The sequence below is a fragment of the Hyperolius riggenbachi genome, chromosome 3, assembly GCF_040937935.1.
Source record: "Hyperolius riggenbachi isolate aHypRig1 chromosome 3, aHypRig1.pri, whole genome shotgun sequence".
NCBI lineage: Eukaryota > Metazoa > Chordata > Amphibia > Anura > Hyperoliidae > Hyperolius > Hyperolius riggenbachi.
Window position 1 is genome coordinate 68,953,387 of NC_090648.1, and position 17,864 is coordinate 68,971,250.

General features: G+C 43.9%; 1 protein-coding gene across 6 annotated transcripts in view; it reads left to right on the forward strand.

Moving 5' to 3' along the window:
• LOC137562723 (potassium channel subfamily T member 2-like) overlaps positions 1-17,864 on the forward strand; it is a 413,123-nt gene that overhangs the window by 153,258 nt on the left and 242,001 nt on the right. For all 6 annotated transcript variants that reach the window (XM_068274345.1, XM_068274348.1, XM_068274349.1 and 3 more), the window contains one exon: positions 15,682-15,761. In XM_068274345.1, the coding sequence (XP_068130446.1) occupies positions 15,682-15,761 (80 nt within the window). The remainder of the gene's footprint in view (positions 1-15,681; positions 15,762-17,864) is intronic.

The window sequence follows — 17,864 nt, forward strand, 5'->3', positions numbered from 1 at the left end:
TAGCATTATTGCTAGCAGAGAGGTTTGTGCAGCAGGGCAGGGATGCAGACAGGGCTCAGCGCTGTTGGAAATAAGCAGCTGTTCAGCTTGTGAAAACTTGCTATGGAGGCAAAAATCAATAATGCAATATATTTACATTATTGATCATGGACTGCACAAACAGCTTCAAAAGTACAGCTTTCTCAGCAGAGAATATTAATAATGCTAGATGAGCTGTCCAAGGTGCTGATCCTTTGTTTCTGCACAACCCATGCTACAGGGGCTCTGTCCAAGGTGCTGATCCTGTGTTTCTGCACAATCCGTGCTACAGGGGCTCTGTCCAAAGTGCTGATCCTGTGTTTCTGCACAACCCATGCTACAGGGGCTCTGTCCAAGGTGCTGATCCCGTGTTTCTGCACAATCCACACTACATGTCTCTGTCCAAAGTGCTCATGCTGTGTTTTCTGCACAACCCATGCTACAGGGGCTCAGTCTAAAGTGCTGATCCTGTGTCTCTGCACAATCTATGCTACAGGGGTTCGTTTAATTTCTGCAAGTGAAGCTGCAGCTCCTGTGCAGAGCGCCTGAACTGTATTTTGCAAGAATTTCTCCTAAATCTCTGTGCCGACTTATGCAAACAGCAGATAGCTGAGCACACAGACAGTGAAAGAATAATTGTGGTGGGAGAGCTGTATAGTTTGCAAACTAATTACCTCACTGAGATTGTTTTAAAGTGGACATGAACTCAGAACTTCCGCTCTGCTCTAAAAGATAAGCAACAGCATAATAAACTTTAAAGAAAAAATATTTCTTTGCTATAGCTGATACAAATCCTGCAATAAATCTGCAGAGTGTCTACTTCCTGCTTTCATGGAAGCAGACATACTGTTAACATCCTGTATTTACAAATTAGCTGCTCTGCCGAGGGCTGCCGAGATTTCTGAGCTGACAGCTGAGAGAGCAAATTATAGATGTGATTATACAATAATACAATACAATAACATTTGTAAAGCACTTTTCTCCCATAGGACTCAAAGCGCATAGCTGTGTCTCAGATTAATACAGGGTTGCAGGCTGGGTTGTGTTACAGAGGAGATAGTCAGATGTTCATGAATGCCAGACTGAAAGTTTAGACTTAAATGCTTCCAGGGATGGGGCTGTCCTGATTGGGTGTGGCAGGGAGTTCCAAAGTGTAGGGGCAGCATGACAAAAGGCTCTGTCTCCAAAGGTTTTGAGGTGGACTCTGGGTGTGACCAAGGTGTTACGTCCTTTTGATCTAAGATTGTGGGGGGTGTGATGTAGTTGCAACAAGTCCTTCAGGTATCCAGGGCCCAGATTGTGCAAGGATTTGAATGTCAGTAAGCCAATCTTAAACAGAATTCTCCATTTTATCGGTAGCCAGTGGAGTGAGCTCAGGGTTGGTGTTATGTGGCAATGGCGGGGTTGGCTCGTTAACAGCCTTGCGGCGGCATTCTGTACTAATTGCAGGCGGCGTAAGTCTTTCTTATGCAGGCCTGTGTAGAGGACGTTGCAGTAGTCTAACCTTGATGTGACGAAGGCATGAACTAGGGTTGGAAGATCCTCTGAAGGAATTAGGTGTTTAATCCTTGCAATATTCCTTAGGTGAAAGAAGGAATGTTTCACAACAGCTGAGATTTGATTCCTGAAGCTTAATTTCCCATCAATCAGTACTCCCAGGCTGCGCACACAGTCTGAGTTGTTCAGGTCTGAGCTCCCTATCCTTAGCGGTGTTGGTTGAGACTGGAGCTGCTTTGCTGTTGAGCCCTGGCCCTCGATAACAAGAACCTCAGTTTTGTCAGCATTAAGTTTTAGCCAATTATTATTCATCCACTCCTGAAGTTCAGCTAAGCATGCGTTTATTTGTGGAGTAGGGTCTGTGACATCAGGTTTGAATGACAAATATAGCTGGGTGTCATCAGCATAGCAATGATATGTCAGGCCATGTTTTTGTATGATTTCTCCAAGTGGCAGCATGTATATGGTGAACAGTAAAGGGGATAATATTGTGCCCTGAGGTACACCGTATTTTAGTGGTACAGGGTTGGAGAGGAAGGGCCCTAAGGCTACCCTTTGTGTTCTGCCAGCCAGGAAGGAGTTGAACCACCAGAGAACAATGCCATCTATGCCACAGTACTCTTGTAGCCTGTTGAGTAAGATTTCATGATCGACTGTGTCAAAAGCCGCTGAGAGGTCGAGCAAAATCAGGATGGAACATTGACCCTTGTCTCTTGCAATGAGCAGATCATTGCAAATCTGGGTGAGGGCTGTTTCACAGCTGTGATATTTCCTGAAACCAGATTGAAGAGGGTCAAGGATGTTGTTTCTGGAGAGCCTGGCTTCAAGTTGAAGGTAGACAGCCTTTTCAATAACTTTTCCCAGAAAGGGGAGGTTTGAGACAGGTCTGTAGCTGTTTAGAGCATCTGGGTCTAAGGATGGTTTCTTGAGTAGAGGCCTGACGATTGCTTCTTTCAGAGTAGAGGGAAACCACGCTTCTTGTAAGGAGCCGTTGACTATTTTGTGGAATGCCGGTGTAAATAGTTCAGGGCATTTCAACATGAACTTAGTGAGGCCAGGGTCCAGATCGCAGGTAGTCTGGCGAAGGTTTGAGAGGATATCCAAGATGTCTTCTTCAGTGATTACCTTAAAATCAGACCATGGTGGTAGGCTATTTTTGCACCTGTTATATGGCTCTGCATGAGTTTCTGGGGCTGTGAATTGAATGGCAGATCGTATGGAGGAGACTTTGTCTGAGAAGAAGTGGGCAAATTTCTCGCACAGTTCCTGTGAAGGTCTGATACTGGATTTCCTGCAAGATGGATTGCAGAGACTGTCAACCGTGCGGAAGAGTTGGGCAGGTCTGTTGGCTGCATTTGCAATTTCGTGAGACAGGAATAAGGACTTCTTTTTGTTAATCATCGTTTGATATTTTTTCAGGTGAGCAATTAGGGAAAGTTTGTCATCAGGAGACTGATGTTTGCGCCATCTTCATTCCAGTCTGCGTCCCTGTTTCTTTAGTTCCTTTATAGAGTTGTCAAACCAGCGAGCGTGATGTAATGGTGCGGAACGTTTAATCTTTAAGGGAGCTATGGCGTCAAAAGCGGCTGAGACATCGTGGTTATATTTAAGGACCATGGATTCAAGGCCTAAGTTGTGATCTGTCAGTCCACCTAGATTGAGGCTGTTCTGAAGGTGTTGGGGTGTCAAACCTTTCAAGGAACGATATTTTATTAGTTCTTTCACTTGGTGTTTTGTAGCCGGTGCTGTAAAGGAGAAGTGGACAGTGTGGTGGTCTGACCAAACTACTGGATCAATTTCCACATTGGATATTAGGAGTTCTGAATGGAAAATGAGGTCCAAAGTGTGTCCTTTTTTGTGGGTAGGGAGGTTGACGGCTTGAGAGAAGCCCAGTTCATTCATGGAGAGAAGTAGCTTAGTTCCAAATTGGGAAGAGTGTGTATCGACCCATGCGTTAAAGTCTCCAAGAATTATCCACCTAGGGTGTTTCAGTGTTATGCAAGATACAAGTTCTGCTATTTCCTTGAGAAAAGCTGAGCCAGCGTCAGGGGGTCGGTAGACAAGCAGTATGTTTATTTTTTTTCCAGCTGAGAGCTGGGCTGCTAGACATTCAAAAGAGTGGGTGGGGGCTACAGCAAGGGGTTTAATATTCAAACTGGATTTGAAGCACAGAGCTAATCCTCCGCCCTTGCAGTTTTGCCTTTCACAGTGTAAAACTGAGTAATTTGTTTGGTACCACAGCTGCGAGAGTGGGTCCTGAGTTCTGATCCAACCATGTCTCTGTAATTAAAGCTAGATCTGAAGCCTCTATTAGATCATGAATAACTGCTGTTTTGTTGTTTATGGACCTGGCATTGCAGAGTACTGCTTTAATGTTGTTTCCCTTAACTTTGAGGTCTGTGTTCCTAGCTCGTGGCTGGGGGTTGTAATCAGTAGTGTGGCAGCTGTCTCTGTTATCTGGGTCCTTTACTGATACAGCTGATTTATAGATATGTGATGATTGCTTTGGCTTTGATTTATGGGTGCCTGCACCTCCTCCCCTCTTCCCGCGCCTTGTTTTCTTGAGAATCCCAAAGGATTTTTAGAGGGGTAATCAAAGCAGAATCTATTTGTAAGAGTTTCTTGGGAACAGAGGTTGCAATATATATAAGCATCTCAGCTGAGTATTTTAATGGTGGCATTTGGACAGCTGATAGACACCCTGCTGAGATCAAAGGGGGGGTCTTTTGCAAGCTGTACTTCTCAGAAAAAAAGGAGATGCTCCAGATTAAAACAAATTAAGACAGTTCCTTGTTTCAATTTAAAAAGTTTGGAATAAATGTAGAAATAGGATAGTCATAACATAGAAAGCTCACAAGGGGCTTGATTCACAAAGCGGTGCTAACCTACTTAGCACGTCTAAAGTCTTTAGACGCACTAACCAGGGTGCTAAGTAGGTTAGCACTGGATTTCTCAATCAAATCGCGCGCTAACTTTGTGCGCGCAAAGTTTTACGTGCGCAAAGTTTTACGCGCGCTAAGTCCCATAGGCTTTAATGGGCACTTCGCACGGAGCGCCCTGCGCTCTGTGCAGTACGCGCGTAAAGTTTTACGCGCATAAAGTTTTGCGCGCGTAAAGTTTTATGCGCGAAAAGCTTGTTTAGACATGCTAAGGGGGTTTTCACAGGCGTGCTAAAAGTTAGCACCGCTTTGTGAATCAAGCCCAAGGTGTTTTTTGCCATTTCCGTTACTTACAGAAGGATCAGGAGCTGAGGGTTGAAGAAAGTTGAAGAATTTCAAAGTTTGAGGTCAGCTCCTAGCAGGCTAGGCATTTTCAGTCCAAGTCCAATTTTAATCCAGTTTAAATCTCAGCCATCCAAAGTGATCCATAATTTCTGATGAGCTGTAGTTGTTGCCAGAGAGGTGATGCATAGGATTCCTCTGTATTTTTGGTCCTGTCCATGCCCAAATGTATTTAAATAGTCAAATTTCTGAGACAAGATGTGGAGCAGCTTGAGAGAGCTGCAGCCCAGCTTGGGCACGCTCATGGCTAATTAGACACAGAGGAGCGGGAATTAGAGAGGCTAAACTCTCTCAATACATACAGGGTGCATTTCTCTATGTTTCCCTTCTGTCCTGTGCAAGAGTTCAGGTCCACTTTAAAGGCAACTAAGCACCTGTAAGTGAAATATATAAAATAAACCTCCCCACAAGTTGGTGGGGGTGATTGTCATTACTTGCCTCTGGGAGGCTGCTTCTCTCGGCCCCCGGTCCATATGGAATTCACTGATACTAATTCTGTAGTGTGTCTATTTCTGTCTTCCACGGAAGCAGACATAGCGTTAATATCCTGTGTTTACAAATTAGTTGCTCTGCCAAGGCAGCCAGCTGACAGTGCTGAGAAATCAAATTACACTTGTGATTAGACACAAATGAGGGGGAATTAGACAGGCTAAACTCTCTATATACATACAGGGTGCATTTCTTTAGGTTTTCCTTCTGTCTTGTGCAATAGCTCACTCTTGCACAGGTCCACTTTAACCTCCTTGGCGGTAACCCCGTGTGTGACACGGGGTAAGCCGCCGGAGGGTGCCGCTCAGGCCCTGCTGGGCCGATTTACTTCATTTTTTTTTTGCTGGACGCAGCTAGCACTTTGCTAGCTGCGCCAGCACCCCGATCGCCGCCGCCGCGCGCCCGATCGCCGCTATCCGGTGCGGCGCGCGGCCCCCCCCCGACCCCGAGCGCTGCCTGGCCAATCAGTGCCAGGCAGCGCCGAGGGGTGGATCGGGTCTCCCAATGACGTCCCGACGTCGCTGACGTCGGTGACGTCATTCCGCCCCGTCGCCATGGCGACGGGGGAAGCCCTCCAGGAAATCCCGTTCTTTGAACGGGATTTCCTGATCGCCTATCGCCGGAGGCGATCGGCGGGGCTGGGGGGATGCCGCTGAGCAGCGGCTATCATGTAGCGAGCCCTCGGCTCGCTACATGATTTAAAAAAAAAATAATTAAAAAAAAACTGCTGCGCTGCCCCCTGGCGGTATTTTTCATACCGCCAAGGGGGTTAAGGACTGCATCCATTTAACTACAATGCACAAGGAAAAGGGCAATCCTGTCTAAAAGTTTTGCTGATTTGATTTTAAAAATGAAATGGGGGTTTTCTTCCTTCCTGAGCCGGTAGAAGGCTCCTCTTCATCTCGGTCTCTTTGTTCCCATCTCCAGCTGTGTAGTGATGGAATCCCACGGAGAGGATCTTTTTTATGTATCACACTGAGGATTATGGAATGATGACCCTCCCTGGATCCTTCTGAAAACATCATTCCCTTCAATAATATAACAAGAAAACGCTTCATCTGGTATTGCTAAATAGCTTTAGCGCACTGATTTAGGAAATCTGGAGGAGGGAGTCTGGGTTGAAGCCAGTCAGACAGCAGATGTCTTTTTAATAGCGCAGGATATGGGATTGCCATGAAAACAGAAATCCTTCATAAGCCAAACCGTATCTACCACAAGGGATGGCTCTGAGACATCTGCTTATCTTCTCCGATGTTACGGGAATGCTGGACCATGTTCCACCATGTTCCTTCCAATTTGGCATACTGGAGGTTGTGCAAGGCCACATTTACTCCTTGGTCTTCTGGCATAATCTGGAAGATCTCAGAATTCTACGAGAAGCCTTGCAACAGGCCCAGATGTCTTGGCACCTTAGACTTCGCCCTCAATGAACCTACAGCCCACCACCAAACTGCACCCCAAGTATTCTGGCTATCCCAGCTGTCATAGGTAGCTACAGGTGCCCCTTAGTGTTAGGTAATTACCCTCAATATTAAGTAGCTAAAGGTGCCCCCAAGTATTAGGGAGCTAGAGGAACCTCAGTATTAAGTAGCTACAGGTGCCCCTTAGTATTAGGTAGCCAGAAGTACCCTCAATATATAGTAGCTAGAGGTGCCCCCAAGTATTAGGGAGCTAGAGGAACCTCAGTATTAAGTAGCTACAGGTGCCCCTTAGTATTAGGTAGCCAGAAGTACCCTCAATATATAGTAGCTAGAGGTGCCTCCAAGTATTAGGGAGCTAGAGGAACCTCAGTATTAAGTAGCTACAGGTGCCCCTTAGTATTAGGTAGCCAGAAGTACCCTCAATATATAGTAGCTAAAGGTGCCCCCAAGTATTAGGGAGCTAGAGGAACCTCAGTATTAAGTAGCTAGAGGTGCCCCTTAGTATTAGGTAGCCAGAAGTACCCTCAATATATAGTAGCTAAAGGTGCCCCCAAGTATTAGGGAGCTAGAGGAACCTCAGTATTAAGTAGCTAGAGGTGCCCCTTAGTATTAGGGAGCTAGAGGAACCTCAGTATTAAGTAGTTACAGGTATCCCTGACTGAAGGGAGATCTCATCAATGGAATGCCGAGAGCAGAGTGAGTAAACTCTTTTACACTTCCTTCGGGACTCTCCATAGGGAAGGAGGGAAGAAGGCACTCGAGGAGGGGAGTGAGCCGCCTTTCCTTCATTAGGTGCCTGTGGGCATGTGCCTACAGTGCCATAAATCCAGCTCTAAAGCCTTAGTGAATATTCGTCCAGATGCACAAAAGGCTGGTCATTTTGCCGCGTGTTAGTAAAGCAATTCATGCATTATCCCAGTAATACACACGTGGTTCTAATAGAGTAAAAGCTGGAGCTAACCTGGGATTTGGACCGGTAAAATCACAGACCCTTCATGCATCAGGACAATTGTTACCTGAGAACAGACTCACTTGGAAAGTGCTCCATAATTATTGCGGTACACGGTACTCAATAAGATTGTTGGCTTTGTGCCATATTGTATTAAATATATACCTCAGAATCAAATTCAAGCTACTACCCTTTTCAGCGTTCCAGCACTGGCTCCCCCATTTATATCCCCTGCTGCGGGAGGCTTCGGAACTCTATCAGAGCCTGAGCGCCCGCAGTGGCTGAGAGCAGTCTCCGACCCATTGGGTGGAGAATGCTAACGGTGGAGACAGCGCTGGAACGCCGGGACTCTATAGGACCCAGAGCCTTCCCTCTCCTTAGGTGAGTATCTGTTGTTGTTTTTTTTAAATTTCGATTCAGACTCCCTTTAAAATAATTTTGATAGTACTTCTTCACCAACTTGTAGGTACTTTTTCAATTGTAAAAAGTTATTTTAAAGAGAATATGAAAATTATCTCTTAGAAGAAAACTCAGGAGAAAAATTGAATTACATATGGACCATAATCTCTTTTGGGCCATACGCTTATTCATTTAGTGCCTTACACTACTGCTATGAAGAAGAAAGACTTGCAGAAGGGCAGAGGCATAGCTGCAGGGGTGCAGGTATGGCATGTGCCATGGGCGCCTCCTACTGGGGGTGCTGCTCCATAGCATCCTTTGCTTTCTCCATATAGATTCTACTTTTTATCTGGGAGATTCTGCTTCCTGGTTACATTATTTGGGGGGACAAGCTGCCTCATTTTTAGTTGGGGATATGTACAGGCTGACCTATTGCCATACTTCATTCTTACAGGCCATGATTCACTTCAAATTTGAATCCAACTATTCAACTGTGTTAGTGTCAGCCATAGGCACGGTTTTCCCTAGCCGCCTCACCCCAAGGCGGTTTTTACCCTAATTGACAAGAGCGAATTTCACCTTTCAGTGCTCATCTCTTTCATTTGACAAAAGCTTAATCACTACTAATCACAATGAAATGATCTATATCTTGTTTTTTTCACCAACAATTGGGCTTTTTGGGGTTAATATTTGTTTCCAGTAATTACTTTATTTTCTATGCTTTTTAAAGGGAAATACAAGGAAAAAATAAAAAAATACACTTTCTCCAATTTCACCCCCTATGGTTTTAATATAAACACTGCTACTGTACATACAACCCAAACATTTTACCTGCCTATTTGCCCTGGTTATCACAAGATTTTAATTATGTCCCTAGTATAAAGTATGGTGACAATATACCATTTGGAAATAAAGATGTATGTTTTCTTTGGGTTTTTTTTCCTCTAATTTCACGAGCACGTGCATGGGAATGCACGCGCGGGAGCGCACACGTGCACGCGCACAGCGGCAGCAGCACTGTCTAACTTATAAAAATGTCCTTGAGCCATTAAGAGGCTCTAGCAGGACGTTTTTATAAGTCAGCATGTCATTAAGTGGCTAGACACGCCTCTGCTGAAGGGCAGAACTAGCAGTGATAAGTTGAGTATGGATCGTATTTCCTACAAGTTAAGCATTCTGCAGAAAGCCAGGAGGAAAGTGGACTTCCCTGGCAGCCCTGAGGGTGACCATATGGCCTCCTAGGGGTGAACATTGGGTCTCATGCAGTTATGAGGAAAGCTAAAAAAAGGTGAAGTCAAAGATGCAGTGTAATTGAATTTTTGATCATGTCCTAATTTGGCAATTACTCATCACATTCCCATTGCTGCCCAGTAAATGAATGTTCTTGTAGCACATTTCCTATTCAATCATTTACTGATGTCACTCTGAGGTGCTGCACACTCCCATGCACAGAGCAATCGCCAAGGCCCAGCTGCTGCAACCCGCAGCATCAATCAGAACCAGCGTTGTTGCACCAATGGGTTTGGCGTGCAGAGACCACCCCTGGAGTCACAGGGAATCCACAGACAGACGGCAGTGCGGACCTTTGATGATTGCAACCCGCAGCATCAGCATCCACAGAGTGATCAGCAACTGGGATCTGAGGAACCCTTTACTAGGTCATCTAAATTTAAAGAGGAACTTTAGCGAAAAGGGGGAAAAATAAATCAATACATTGCAAAGTGAGAAGTTAGAAAATAGATCAAGAAATGATTGATATTCGCCATGTAACTTGTTCCTATTGTTTAATACACAATCAGCCTGCATGTAATCATCTTTACTACTGGCAGACATGAAAAAGAACAGACAGTACCAACTGCCATTTGTTGGTAGTAAAAACATTATTAGCCAAACTGCAGTATAGTAAAGCAACCACAAGATGTCACCGTCTGTAAAATGGGGTGATGATCACTATCTTATTGTAATTTCTTGTATTCAATCTGTGTTCCTCTTGTTTCTAATTAAGCTGCATTTCCTGATAGTGGTGTATGATCTATCTCTGCATGTTTTTTTCTATAGTAAAGAGTTCTAAATTGTTATACTGGGTGTACATCTGCATGTAAACACCACTCTGCCCCATAAACAGTATCTCTAACCACGCCCACTAACATTGCAATAGGCTAAAAGTTTATTTTATAGATATACATTATGAACAGAGATAATGGTTGCTTGGCAGTTGGAAAATGTTATTTCCCACAATGCAACAAGGTTCACAGACAGGAATCTGTCAAGATATAGGCCCTGACATCACACTGTGGGAGGGGTTTTACCACAAAAACAGCCATACAGACCCCCCTGATGATCTGTTTAAGAAAAGGTAAAGATATCTTGTGGGAAAAGGGGTATGAGCTACTGATTGGAAAGTTTAGTCATTGGTTACAGTTCCTCTTTTAAGAGCATGCGGAAGCGAATGGTTAAAGCAAACCTGACTTATACTTGACACGGTGTCTACTAAGGGTTATGCAGCATTTTATGACCCTTACCCCATTCTGCTTTTTATATTGTTAAACATGTATCTATAGAAAACGCTTACTCTTTCTTTCTCTGAATTTTCTTTCTGGTGAGGAAATAAACCACCATACCTCCCCTTCATACATCTCAAATCTCGTACAGAGATGCTCACTAACCCGCTCTCTCCGCTCTTTGTATGGGGGTCTGTACATTTTTATAGATTCAAATGGTGGACCTACCGCTTGGTGAACACACTCTACACCACTGTCAGTTACTTATAACAGGATATACCTAAAACACAGGCAGCAGGTGCTGGCGATTGGAGAAAGCTAAATTGAACTGAAACTATCCTCACCTGTCAACGTTAAATGCAAATATGTCTAATGGAGTTCTTAAAAGTGAATAGGAAGGTTTCATGTGTTTCACATGGTGGATTCCAGGAACACTTAGGTGGTTAGCAAAGAGAGACTGGGAGCCCAATGGTGCAGTATTGTTAGTTATAGGGAGTAATTTAAAGGGACTCTGTAACAAAAAAAGTTCCCCTGGGGGTACTTACCTCGGGAGGGGTAAGCCTCAGGGTCCCAGTGAGGCCTCCCCCTCCCCTGTAGCTGCAGGCAGTCCAGCGCTGGCTCCCCCGAAGTGTCCCGCAATCCTGGCTCGACAAGCCTTACCAAGCCTTACCTTCCCTGGCTCCAGCGGGGGCGCTGTTGCGGCTCTCAGCAAAGTGATGGAGATAGGTGGAAATAACCGATCTCTGTCAGGTCCGCTCTACTACGCAGGTGAGACTTGTGCCTGCGCAGTAGAGCGGCCCGACAGCGATCGGCTATTTCCGCTTAACTCCATGCGGAGAGCTGCGCTGGAGCCGTGAACGTAAGTATTTACATCCCTGTCGTTCTGGGAGCTTTTTTGCCACCGCCGTGGGACACAGGAGGACAGGGGAAGTCTCGATAGCTTCCTCCACCCGAGGTGAGTACCCCCCCAGGGGAACTTTTCCTCGTTACAGGTTTTCTTTAAGTACAGTGGCACCGGGGTTTGTGAGCATAATTTGTTCCGGGAACATGCTTGTAATCCAAAGCACTCTTATATCAAAGCAAATTCCCCCATAAAAATTAATGGAAGCCCAGCTGATTCATTCCAGAATCCAAAAACAGTTATAGAAAAATAGTATAAAATACAAATGTCACTATAGCTAACAGAATCATTGCCATCTGTTGGCTCGCCCCAACCTTTTTTTGTGTGTGGCTTTAACTCATCCAATGACAGTTGCTATTGCCTACTTTTAAAGATTTCATGGAAATGTGACTTTGCGCAGTCTCTACACTCAGATGAAGTACAATTAAGTACAATCCTGCAGCACCAAAGGGAGACGTACCAGTGGCGTAGCTAAGGAGCTGTGGGCCCCGATGCAAGTTTTACAATGGGGCCCCCCCAAGCACTCTATACATAGCAATTGATACGGCGCACTAAAAGCTGCCAATGGCAACTACCGTGTTTCCCTGAAAGTAAAACCTCCCCCGAAAGTAAAACCTAGCTCAGGCTGGAAATGTAAGCCCTACCCTGAAAATAAGCCCTGGTGGCAGAGAGGAGGGGACACAGCTGTGCAATAGGAAGAGGCAGCCAGGGAAGCAGTGTGTGGATGGACTCATCTCTGGACAATGTCAGCCTTGGCTGTCTCTGTCCCTTCCCATCCACCAGTGTTGCTGTCACTCTCTCCCCTCTGCAAGCCCCCCTGGTGAGCGAGATGTGCTGGCTACTGTCATCTCTTATTTGCTCTGGGACAGTGGGAGGGGGTGAGAAAGAGCTGCTGTGTGGAAGGAAGAAGGAAACTGTATGGAGAGGGAGCTTCTGCCAGCACCACTTTGCTACCATAGGCTCAGCAGAGTTAGTATTGAGAAAGATGTGACTTTCTTTAGCTGCATATGCTAGCTGTCCTCTCTCTCTCTTCTGCTCAGCCTGTGCCTCAGACAATACAGCAGTGGCAGCAGAGCCGGGACAAGGTCCTCCAGCACCCAAGGCTGAGACACCAAAGTGCGCCCCCCCCCATCCCTCCCACCCGAGCCATCACACACTGATTGCTATTACACTAAGAGGGCCTCAGGGCCCCCAACCTCCCCAACACCTTAATATCTAGTTATCTGGCTTGCAGTCACTGCCACGTATCCCCTTTTCTTATTTCTTTCTGCTTCAAACACAATTAGGAATGAGAGCTGAATGATTTCTGCGCCCCCTCCTACACTGCGCCCTGAGGCTGGAGCCTCTCCAGCCTATGCCTCGGCCCGGCCCTGAGTGGCAGGAATCTCATGTGCCTGTCCTCTCTTTACTATAGATCTGAGTTAGATAAGAATCTGGGAGTAGAATTCTGAACTTCAGCAAACAGTAGAGTGACTTTGCCATTGTACTCTATCATTTGTCCTTTATCAGCAAATGTGAAGTGAGATTCAGAGGTTATAAAATATGTATAAAACTCACATATTGTGCACAAATACTGCTGTTTAAGTTTTCCCAATAGCCATGTGTTCTTCTTTAGTGTGTTTCTCCCAAAATAAGACATCCCCTGAAAATAAGCCCTAGCACATTTTTTGGAGCAAAAATTAATATAAGACACTGTCTTCTTTTCAGGGAAACACGGTACAATGTCAGAGGTGCAAGAAGGTGATGGGGAATAGTTTGTTAATGATTACCACTATTCAAAGTATATATATAAATGATTATTATGAGCACAGGACCAATATAGAGCTAATACTGTAGTTGAGAGAGGGCCATTCGGGGCCCCTCTGGCCCAAGGGCCCCGATGCGGTCGCTACCGCTGCACCCCCTATTGCTACGCCCCTGAGACGTACTATCATCGCAGTTGTGATGATGTGATGCATGTATACGTTTTTTGCTTGCATATCAAGATGTTGCTTGTATATCAAGTCAACATTTCACAATAAGTTTTGCTTGTACAGCAAAGCCCATTCATCTTTAGCAATGAGCTCCAAATCATTTAGGTTGGAGGGTCTTCTTGCCATCAATCTGATCTTTAGCTCCCTCCACAGATTCTCAACTGGATTCAAGTCAGGACTCTGGCTTGGGCCACTCCAAAACGTTAATGTTGTTGTCTGCTAACCATTGCTTCACCACTTTTGCTGTGTGTTTTGGGTCATTGTCATGCTGAAATGTCCATAGGTGGCTAAAGCCACGTTTCTCTGCAGACTACCTGATGTTGTCGTTGAGAATCCTCATGTATTACTCTTTTTTCATGGTGCCGTTTACTCTGATTAGGTTCCCTGGTCCATTGAAAAACAACCACAAAGCATTAGGTTCCCACCACCATGTTTGACAGTGGGGATGGTGTTCTTTGGGTTGACGGCTTCCCCTTTTTGACACCAAATGAAGGAAACATCATTGTAACCAAACAATTCTATTTTTGTTTCACAGTATGGGCACCTCTGATAGCCCCTCACCTTGAATGAGGGCTGCGACGTAGACTTTGTATGGAGGTCTGTACATTTTTATAGATTCAAATGTGGACCTACCCCTTGGTGAACACACTCTACACCACTGTTAGTTACTTATAACAGAAACTGTAAACGCATCACCTGTCAACTTTACATTGAAACATACCTCATGGAGTTCTTTAAAGTGAAATTCAACATTAGTTGATTCGAAAATCCCTCATTTTAGCCCATCGGAAGGTTTTTCAGGGAAGCAGGAAAAAAGGGCGCCGACGGCTAGTGGATAAAAAGGGCGCCGCCATAGACTCTAATGCAATTATCGTTAATTTGCCAAAAAAACAGCAAAAAAGGGCGCCCGATACATATCGTTAACAACTTTAGAACATTAAAGTCTTTGAAGTAGGTTATCATTTTAGAAGCATGCCACATTACAGTTTTTGTCATATTATTTTGTTTGTATGTACAGATTTTATGTTATCAAAGATATTATAATTACTATGTATAAAAGAGTTAATGCAGGGGGAGTGGTTAAGGTTAGGCACCACCCAGGGGGTGTTTAGGGTTAGGCAACATGGGGGGTGTGGGGGATGGTTAGGGATAGGCACCACCAGGGGGGTGGTTAGGATTAGGCACCACCAGGGGGGTTAGGCACCATGGGGGGGGGGGGGAGTGGTTAGGGTTATGCACCACCAGGGGGTGGTTAGTTTTAGGCACCACCAGGGGAGGGTTCTGTGTGAGAGTAGGGTTAGGTTAAGCTGTATTGTTGAATTACGTTACCATTTTTAACGTTAATATATCTTCATTATCATCTCCAGTCTGTTTTAAAACCGTATTTATCGTTAACCAATTTTATTATCGATTTGTATCGTTATTAGGATTTCGTTATCCACTGGCGCCACTTCGTTATCCAGCCAGGCCCTTTTTTCCTGGCGTCCTTTTTTCATGCACGCATTTTCAGAAACAGAATTTCAGCTTGCTTTCCTTGTTTTTATGTGTGTATACATGCAAAGACAATCCATACCCAGCAGTTCCTATCAGAAAATGCTCAATAGGGGTGTTGTAGACTCTTTCAACTGCTTGATTAGTCCAGGTATATAAAATGAATAAAAATGACTCCTGCTTTGTGCAGCAAAGATTGGGATTTGTGGGCAGTCTGTGTTGCAGAGTACTATTGTCATGGTTCTAAAGAAAAGCATTTTGTCCTTTGAAATTTGATTTTAAAGAAGAACTATGGTGAAAATAAAGTAATAAATGTATATTTTTTACATTATTCATTTATACAAAAACGTAGTGTTTGCCCATCTTACTGTACCTCAATTTACATTCTGAAATTTATCACAGGCGACGACATCTTTAGTCCATTTGCAGCTCTGCAAAATGTTAGTTTCTGAGAATTCCAAAGCCAGTGAAAACAATGCCTGGTCTCTAAAATACTCTGGGAGGAGAAATTCACATAGCTAAACAGCTTAGGCTAAGCATCACTGGGAGGGAGGGGCAACATACCAATATACAGGGAAGTAATTCAAATGCCGATACCAGGACAATTACCATAAAAGTGGGTGTCCTGAATAATTCTACTATATGTCACTACAGGGCCTCTTTAATGATATGAATCACGTTAAAACTTGTATTTTTGTAAGCTTTCTTCCTGCAATGGTGGAAGACTGTAATGGATGTTTATGTTTTATCTTATTTTTCAGGGTCCAGGTAGAATTTTATGTGAATGAAAACTCCTTCAAGGAACGCCTGAAACTGTTTTTTATAAAAAATCAGAGATCAAGTAAGTACTTAATTTTTAATTCTGAATAGTAAATCAAAGCCGCTGGAGTAAGGGTAATGCCATATTTGCTTTTACTGATCACTAACAAGGTACAATGCTCTTCTGCTGAATATCAAAGTCCCAGTTCAGATGAATATTTAATACATTTATTCTCAAAGCTCCACTAAACCCAAATCTCTGATCCGCTGCAACAGGTGAGGTTTTATAATGGGATTTTTTAAAGATGTATTTAAAATGAACCTGAACCAGTTCTTCAGGAATCATAATCCGAAAAGCCGCACTTTCTCTGTCACGTTATGAAGCTGAAGCCAGTTTTATGTAAGTAGTCGCTGACTTATGAACACCCAACTTAAAGAGAACCTCAACTGAAAATAAAAAGTCAGAATAACTATACACAGGTCATACTTACCTCCTATGTAGTCTACTCCTCAATCTCTTTATCCTCTCCTGCATCTTATTTGCCCACCGTGATCAATGGAATTCTCCATCCTCCATTTTAAAAATGGCTATATTACCCCACAACAGCTTCCTGGTCAGCACACTGTTAAACTGTAATATCACCCACTTGAGCCATAAGGAAACATGGACATTACCTTGCACATTCAGTTGTAACTGACAGTTGCTGATATATAGCTGGTGTATTTCAGTTCTGACAAAATATTGTCAGAACTGGAAGGGATCACTGTAAGAAGAAAATGGTGAGCTTCTGAGAGGAACTGACAGTGAGGTTAGTATATAATATTCATTTGCAGCTACGTCATGTGTTTATTTTAAATCATTTTACTCACTTCAGGTTCCCTTTAAGAAATATTCTCCAATTCCATTGGCCCGAAAATGTGAAATTTTATTCTGTGGGAACAAGTCAAAAAATGATTTTTCAAAAAAAAAACATTGTAGTTTTTGAGAAAATAGATTTTTCAAAAAATTCAAAGAAAAAATGTTTTCTAAACCGTGGCATTTTGTTTTTGTACACTGAGGGCATCGGGGGAAAGAGGTGACACAGTGGGGGACAGCAGGGGGCACTGAAGGCACAGGGGTACAGAGGTTACATAGAGGGGGACACTAGAGGCAGAGGGCCCAGAAGAGCAGCCCCCAGGAGGTAAGTGATGCAGATCAGTGCAATGACACACTGCATTAGGAACCTCCCTTGTGGAGAGGTTTATTTTATATATTTTCATATGTAGGTGATTGGATCCCTTTAGCAGTAGATGTACTAGTCCAAAACTTGCCCATAATGCAGGGCATACATTTGGCATAATGCTGGACATAGATGTGGCAAACCAACCATACCTGGTACTGATTACTTACCACCAGTGCCCCATTATTAGATACTGGATCGGATCTAATGACCTTCCTCCCCACCACAGCTGCCGGCTTTGTGCTGCTCATTGGAATACAAAGCTAGGGTGCCTCATCCCCGTGCTGCTCCTGCCCACAGCCCCCCTTGCCTCCATCTTGCTCCATCTCCTCAACAACAGCCTTTTTCCTAATCAGTTTTTTTTTTTAATTAACATTTTCATTATATTCATTTATTTTTAGAGCTGACCTACTGTAAATGTTTAATCTATTAAAATCTATTAAGTACAAAATGTTAAACCTTTAATTGTGATGAATAAGAAGTGGCAATGCTGCTGCCACCTGGACTAGATGCATTGCTGTAGAGCGAGTCCTTCTTCCCATATTGGAACTTTGTGTTGACAGCCTAACAGATTTTGTCAAAACCACTTAACCTTGATAAAGAGAATCTGTGTGGTCACGAAACGTTTGCACTTCTTACTCATCACATTGAAAGGTTTAACATTTAAAACAAGAAGGTTCCAGCCTGTACTTAATGGATTTGTCATATGAGTGGCGTCATCCACTTACTGCAGCGTTGACACTCTGCTATTGGCTATGCTGTAAGGTGTGTGGGATACAGTGTGTATGTATCCTAAGAGGTTCTGAGTGGTCAGATTAATAATACCCACTGTGAGAGCTGCATAGGAAAAAAAGTCAATTATCAATAACTAAGCATTACAAAATTACAATGTACAAATAATTTCTTAGTATTATTTAATAGCTGTGTAAGTATTCTCCTACTTTTCATGTAAAAATCAGAGCCAA